General features: G+C 60.8%; 1 protein-coding gene across 1 annotated transcript; it reads right to left on the bottom strand.

Moving 5' to 3' along the window:
• Nucleotides 1-3,723: 3,723 nt before the first annotated feature.
• On the bottom strand, nucleotides 3,724-5,295 carry LOC102422782 (UV-stimulated scaffold protein A-like). The gene is made up of 2 exons (XM_006109277.3): nucleotides 5,048-5,295; nucleotides 3,724-3,977 (listed from the first exon to the last, which is right to left on the bottom strand). Exons 1-2 carry the CDS (start codon nucleotides 5,194-5,196, stop codon nucleotides 3,884-3,886), a joined length of 243 nt encoding a protein of 80 aa, XP_006109339.1. The 5' UTR covers nucleotides 5,197-5,295; the 3' UTR covers nucleotides 3,724-3,883.
• Nucleotides 5,296-7,402: the final 2,107 nt, after the last annotated feature.

The raw sequence follows: 7,402 nt of genomic DNA, 5'->3' as shown, positions 1-7,402 counted from the left end.
AGACCTGGGGTTCCAAATATCGTGAACACGTCGAGGGGCGTGGGGGTCCAGATCTGGGGTTCGGATTTCGTGAAACCACGCCGAGGGGCGTGGGGGGTCAAGAACTGGGGGTCCAATGGTCGGGGACACGTCGGAGGGGGGTGGGGGTTCAGGTTCTGGGGGTCCGACGTTCGTGAACACGTCAAGGGGCGTGGGGGTCAAGTTCTGGGGGTCTGAATGTCGTGAACCGCGCCGAAGGGCGTGGGTGGTCAAGACCCTGGGGGTCCTTTGCCAAACACTGAACCCTCCACGGCACACCATTGGCACCCTTCGCACGGCGGAGGCCACGCAGGGCACAAGGGCAGCCCCCCCCAAACGGCAGAGGAAGGGCCCCCTGTGAGCCACAGAGAAACCTGACAAAGTAAACTTTTCCAAAACTCTGGGAATTAACACAGACTCAGAACAATCCAAGGAGTGTTCGTCCGAGAAAACAGCTGAGCCTGAGTAGGGCCGCTCTGTGGCTTCAGTGCGCGGCTCTCACTGCCCCTCCGGCTCCGGGCCCGGGACGGGGAGCCTCGTCCTCAGGGAATGGCCACCAGATGACCGCCCAGCGGCTCCCTGGAGATCGCACTCGCAGGGCTGGCTCGCCTCTACCTGGTTGTTTAAGATGCAGCTGCTGGCGGATACCAGCTGGCAAACCAGAGGCCGACCAAGACCCGAGCCCTCACCTCTGACTGACCCTGAAGCTCTGCACAGGCGGGAGGGGCGGCGGGCAGCGCTGGCACTGCCGGGCGGAGTGCTGACGGGCCATCACCGGCCGGCCAGTGCGCTGACCCAGCAGAGACCCCATGGCCAAGCACCACAAAGAACATAGACTTCACAGAACTCATCAGACACTGAACAGTCTGGTCCCAGACTTGCTACATCATATTATTTAAAATGTCCAATTTTCAATCATAAGACAATTATGAGACGCGCACAGAGACAGGAAGTGTGGCCCACACACAGGCAAACCGGGAGTCCACGAAAACCGCCCTGGCTCCGCCCAGCTGTTGAACCTCCTGGACAAAGGCTTCAACGCAACCACTCAAATGTTTCGAGAACTAAAGGGAACCACAGCTCAAGAACGAGAGTGAGAGACGTTTCACCAGACAGAACGTCAGGAAAGAGGAAATGGCAGGCGAGAACAAGCAGAGATGCTGGCGCTGGGAAGTACAAGGCCTCTTCCAGCGAAACCAAGTCACGAGGGGCCCATCGGACTTCCACTGGCAGGAGGAACCTGGACCTTGGAGAGAAGCCACCAGGTCCAGCCTGAGGGACAGAAACAGGGTGAAGGACAAACAGGCCTCAGAGAGGAGTGGACCATCGGCCAAGGCAGCCGAGGAGGAGACGGGCGGGACTCCGCCACAAAGTAATGGCCAAACCTTCCAAATTCCACGTCAAGAAGCTCAACAACTTCCAAGCAGGACACACACACGGTCCACCCGGTGCCCCCAGGGACCCCGTCAACGACAGGCGGCTCGGAAGCAGCAGGACCCCCGTGTCTCGTGCCGAAGGCTCCCCCGTGTCTCGTGCCGAAGGCTCCCCCGTGTCACGTGCCTAAGGCTCCCCCGTGTCACGAGCCTAAGGCTCCCCCGTGTCACGAGCCTAAGGCTCCCCCGTGTCACGAGCCTAAGGCTCCCCCGTGTCACGTGCCGAAGGCTCCCCCGTGACAGCGACAGCGGCTTCTCGTCGGGTCCATGAGGCAGGATGGCGATGGGGGACGGATCCCAAGTGTTAGAAGACTGTTAGTGAATTCTACTCCCAGCAAAGCTGGTCTTCATAATGAAGGAGGAGGAAGGAAGACATTCCCAGACAGACACGGAGAGAACTCATTGTTAGATCTCCCCTTCAAGAAATAAAAAGGGCATCTCTCAGGCCCAAGTGAGAAAACACTAGACTCAACCCCACAAGGAAATGAGCGCCGATAAAGGAACCACAGAGCCAGACAAGACAGTACGACTGCACATTTGTTTCTGAATCTTGCCTTTCCCTCTGACGTAAGCCAGCTGCATAAAGCAGGGGTGGGACTTGTTCCTGCCGAGGGCCATGTGGGTGTTTACGACATCACTCAGGGGCCACACGTCAACTGAAAAGCCTGCTCTACTTGGTCAAACATTTCATTAGCTCACCCCTATTGCCAGGGCAGGGCCAGACCAAATAATTTCACTCAAACTCCCAAAATACCTTCTTCCGACCCGACAGAAATAAAGATTATAAACGAATACTATGAACAACTATATGTCAACAAATTGTAACAACCTAGATGAAATTCCTACAAACTACTGAAACTGACTCAGGAGGGAATAGAAAATCAAATAGATCTATAAAACACTGACTTAGTAGTAAGGCAAGTGAAAACTTCCCATTTGTACAAAAGTCACATGAAAAGATGCTCAAGCCTGGCTGGTGTGGCTCAGTGGTTGAGCACCGACCTATGAACCAGGAGGTCACGGTTTGATTCCTGGTCAGGGCACATGCCCGGGTTTCGGACTCGATCCCCAGTGTGGGGCGTGCAGGAGGCAGCCGATGATTCTCTCATCATTGATGTTTCTCTCCCTCTCTGGAATCAATAAAATAGTATTTTTTTTTTAAATGCTCAATATCATCAGTCACTAGGAAAATGCAAACCAAACCTCACCCACGAGGATGGCTGTGGTTAAAGACAGACGCTAACAAGTGTCAGAGGATGTGGAGGAGTCAGAACCCTCACAGCTGGGGAGACGTACAAGGTGCAGCCGCGTGGAAAGCAGGTCAGCAGTTCCACAGAAGGCTAAACAGAGTCGCCCTGTGAGCCAGCAATTCCGCTCCTAATTACATGCCCACGAGAAGTGAAAACATGTCCACACAACACACAAATGTTCCCAGCAGCATTATTCCCAAGTCAAAACATGCCAATATCCACGTCGCTAGCGAGTGTATAAACAAAGGCACCTCCAAACGCTGGAGCAAGTGGGCAGTAAAAGGGAGCGACTTTCTGGCATTGGCTGCGACACGGGAGAACCTCGGACAGCCGCGCTGTCCTGAGCCAGACAGGCCATCAGGGCCCCATTCCATGCCGGGTCCAGAACAGGGAAATTCAGACAGGCAGTAGCTCAGAGGGGCCTGGACTGGAGGTGGGGAGTGGCCTCTCCCGGGGACGGGCTGCCTTTCAGGGGGATGAAGTTCTGCAACTACGTGGTGGGGGGTGGGGGGCGGGGGGCCGGTTCAGCACTGGAAACACGTGGTGCCACTGCACGCGTGCCTGAGAGAGAGATAGGGCATGCGAGCTGGAACGCAACTAGGCGGTGTTTGAAACACACACAGAGTTCATGGAGCCGGCACCAAGGCAGGGGGACTGGACCCTCACCGTGACGGGTGGGTGCCCGCCTCCCTTTGTGTTCTCAGTAAAACGGCGTTTACACAAGTGGCTTTTCCTCGAGTCCCTGAGCGGATGGCCCAGCAGAGGGCTGGGAGGCGGCTGGGTGGGGCACACGCACATTCCCACATGGAGAAGTGAAGGAGAAACTAAGACATCCCCAGGCAAGTAAACATGGGGAGGAATTCATGGCTAGACCTTCCCCCTGAACACGTCATGAAGTGTGCGGGCCCTGCCAGATGCCCGCTGGGGACACGGCTGCCCGAGGTGAGCCCTGTGCGCCCAGCGCCTCTTAGAAAGGCCTGACCCATAACTCGGATGGTGGTGGCCCCCGTGGCCACGGCGTGTCCACACCCTCAGCATTTTAATCAGAAGATGCACCATTTCCTCACATTGAACACAATCATGGAGACGGAGGCCACTGCCCAGACCTGTCCGCTCTCCCCTCCGGGGCCCTGGCAGAGGGAGAGGAGCTGAGAGCAGAGGGGACCACAGCACAGGTGCCCCCTAACTCAGCGCGTAGTTAAACTGGTTTGCAAACTTCTCGTGCTTCTTCCGGTCCATCTGGTTCATGGCTGTGACCACCCTCTGCACAGCCGCCCTGCAGGGAGAGCAAAGCGAGAGGTGAGCAGGGAGCCCGGCTGCCATGGGGTTGGGTCTGGAGGCAGACGCGGCCCTCGGACCTCTCTGACTGCAGGCTGGTGAGTGACACAGCGCGGAAACGGCCGGTGCTGGAGGCCACAGTGGGGAGCCCGGGCCCAGAGGCGGCCTCACCAATGCCGACTGCACTCCTGACAGGCACAGCCTGCCCAGCAGTGGGCGGGGAGCGTGTGCAGGCAGTGCAGGTAGAAAGCAGGGCTCAGCCTCTGCCCGCTGTGGCCCAGCCACACCAGGGCCCCATGCCCAGTCGTGGGGAAACACGTAAGGACAGGCAGCAGAAAGATGTGGATGGGATCCCGCCCAGCTGACTGCTGTGATGGTGGGTCTGGACTCAGCAGGGCCCGAGCCCAGGAGGAAGCCCCCGAGGCCGCGAAGCAGCGACTGCTGGGCCCTGCTCCAGAGGCTCTGCCCTTGCACGGGGCTCGCTCACCCAGCTCTCCTCAGGCCCCCAGTCACACAGCTGCTGCGAGCAGCCCGCTCTGGGCCCCAAGGATGCAGCGAGGACACGGCTCCGGGTCAGCACCCAGGGTGCCCTTTACCCCGGGCTGATCCACAGGAAACCAGCCTCGTGCCTGGGGCCTGGGGCCTGGCCCGCATCTGGACATGGAAGGACACGACGAGCCAGCAGGGAGAAGCCCGTGGGGCTCCAGGTGGGCACCCAGGAAGCTGCCCTGCTGCCCAGCCCCACCTGGACCGGGTAGACAGCAGCCAGCCAGGAGGGCGGGGGCATCCCCTGCCCCGTACGCTCAGCCCTCCGGGTCGGCCGGGCGAGGGAAGACCCAGGCTGGCTCCGCGCCAGCAGCCCTGCTTGGGAAGAGGCTCCCCCGTGACCATGGGGCGACCGCTCCAGGCTCCACCCGAGGGCCTGCTGCCCCTCCCTGGCTGGGAGCCCCGTCTGCCGGGGGCCCAGTGGCCACAGGAAGAGAAGCACAGCAGAGGGGGTGCCACGGGCCTCGGGGGACAGCTGGGAGCTTGGCCGGCTGCCCTCCGGGGCTGGTGAGGGGCTCTTACTTAGCGAAGACCTTCTTGGCGATGCGTGTGCGGGCGGTGTCTGCCTGCTGCCTCAGGTCGGTGAGGCCGGGGTGCCTCCTCTTCTTGCCTTTGCCTCTCCTGCCAGCCCTGGACGAGCCAAGGTCCACCCCCGTGGGCCGCCTCCACATCCCTCATAAACTCGGGGTCCTGCCAGTCTGCAAACAGACCCGAGACTTCAGAAAACACCTGGCACCAACCCCGTGCCTCTCCCCGATCGCCCACGGTGACCGCAGCGGCAGGGGAGGGCGCGGGCCGCTCCCTAGGGCTGAGGCCAAAGGCAGAGCTCCTCCCACTGCCTGCGCCCTAGGACGCAGCACCCGCACCACCAGCGGGAGAGCTGGGCTGGGGCCAGTGCCTCTCACAGGCTGCTCCTGCTGTCCAGGCTGGACTGCCCCCCCAGGCCCCCATCACGGCCTCTTGACCTGCCTGCTGGCCGAGGGCATGCACAGCAGGGGGGCCCTGGCGAGGGGGCAGGGAGGGCTGGGCTTTCTTTGTGTTGGTCCAAAGGTGACTTGGCCACAGGTCTCAGCAGTGAGGGTGTGTGTTCACCCGGAGCCCTGTTCCTCCTGCACGCGCCCTTCGCGGCCAGGCCTGGGGGCGGCAGTGGCCGCAGGTGGCACCAGGCCCGGCCGTGTGCTCATGTGCAGGGCTGCCGAGGGCTCTGTCTAAGGGGGCTCTGGCCCGGGGCAGGGGCAGGCATGGGGGTCAGAGGCCAAGGTGCCCACTCTGGCAGCCAGGCCTGGTGCTCTGAAAGGCCACGAGGGGCCCATGAGACATGGTGTGGGTCCAGCCAGCAGCCCAGAGGGCCACACAGGCCAGGAGTCACAGCACAGCACCCTGGCTCAGCCGGACAGACCCGCAGGGGGTGCTGGACCCCCCACCTCGCAAGCGGGAACCTGGGGGGGGGGGGGGCTGTGAGCAGAGCACGCAGGCACAGGGAAGCCGTGCCTCCCTCAGACAGATGGCGAGGCCTCCCCAAGTTGATTTTTTGAAGTGAAGGAAAACGGGCTGCAGAGCGCAGATACAGAGACGATTAATCCAAGATTAAGGAAAACTGTCTAAACAGTTTATCTCCCAGTAATAAGAAGGCGTCACAGTTTAGGAACCCAGTGAATGGAGCAATTGTTTAAACACAACGGAAAACGCAGCGCCCGCGCGAGATGGAATGAGCATCTCGGGGAAATGAAGGAGCAATTTAAAGCCTCTGGAGAAAATCGATAGCTGCCGGGCGCGCGCCTCCTCCGACGGCGGAGCCTGCATTGTCACCGGGAGGGCGCCGGGAAGAAAATTGCCCCGCGTGCGGGGAGGCGGGATCGATACTGCAGTTAGTGCAGAGACGCTATTTCACATCTGACTGGCCGCCCGGCCGGCCCGCGGCCCATACCTGTTGTTAACAAGTCACCGCGGCTGGAACAGACACTCCTCAGGGCGACACAGAAACAGGCACTTAATCTGCTCCTGAGTGCGCACCTCCAGGGGGGCTCGCCTGCGGATTAGCAGGTCCCGACCCTCCTGCCCATCGGGCCAGGGCCAGGCGCCGGCCGGGCATCGGGCTAAGTCTAATCTTCGTCTCTCAGGACAAAGGAAACCCTCCACTAATGACAAACACCCGCTGGGACCCCACACGCTGGCCAGCACCCCCCAGGCTCAGCTGCCTCCCACCTTCCTCGGGGGTCTGGGGAAAGGACACCCGGTGGCCAGGGCCTCAAGACTCCAGTCCACTGAGCGCCCACGTGCTGCCCAGCCGGTGACGGCACCGCCCACGTCACCTCGCGGCCCTGCTGCATGGCACGTGCCCCACACCAAGCTGACACGCGCACCACGGTGAGACAGCTCCCTACACTGTCCTGAGCGTGACGACGAGGGGCTGCATCTCATCTGAAACTGGCCCTCTGCCAGAAGATGGGGAGCCTGGCAAGACCCCAAGGAGCATCTGGAGACCCAGTGCCCTTCGGCCACTGCCCAGACACACACACACACACCACACACACACACACATCACAGAAACCACACACCACAGAAACCACACACACAGAAACCACACACACACACAGAAACCACACACACACGTACGTGCACACATACCGCACATGCGAGGCAGAGGGATGGGGCTTGGCGAGAGCCAGACGGCAGGTATGAGGGCAGAACGAGCCGTTTCCTCTCAGCAGCATGGGCTCAGCGCATCAGCTTTTCTTGCCTCAATTCCCTCATTTGCCTGCAAAGCCTGATTCAGACCGCAGAGCCCCACAAGCCAGTGGTGACGGGGCTTCCGGAGTGGGGGTGCCCACTCTCCCACAGGAGCGCCCGACAACCACAGGCTGTGTGGACCCAGGG

Source organism: Myotis lucifugus, unplaced genomic scaffold (genome assembly GCF_000147115.1).
Source record: "Myotis lucifugus unplaced genomic scaffold, Myoluc2.0 scaffold_7769, whole genome shotgun sequence".
In the NCBI taxonomy this organism is placed as follows: domain Eukaryota; kingdom Metazoa; phylum Chordata; class Mammalia; order Chiroptera; family Vespertilionidae; genus Myotis; species Myotis lucifugus.
The sequence above is the reverse complement of the archived record's forward strand: the minus strand, read 5'-3'. Positions and strand labels throughout refer to the sequence as shown.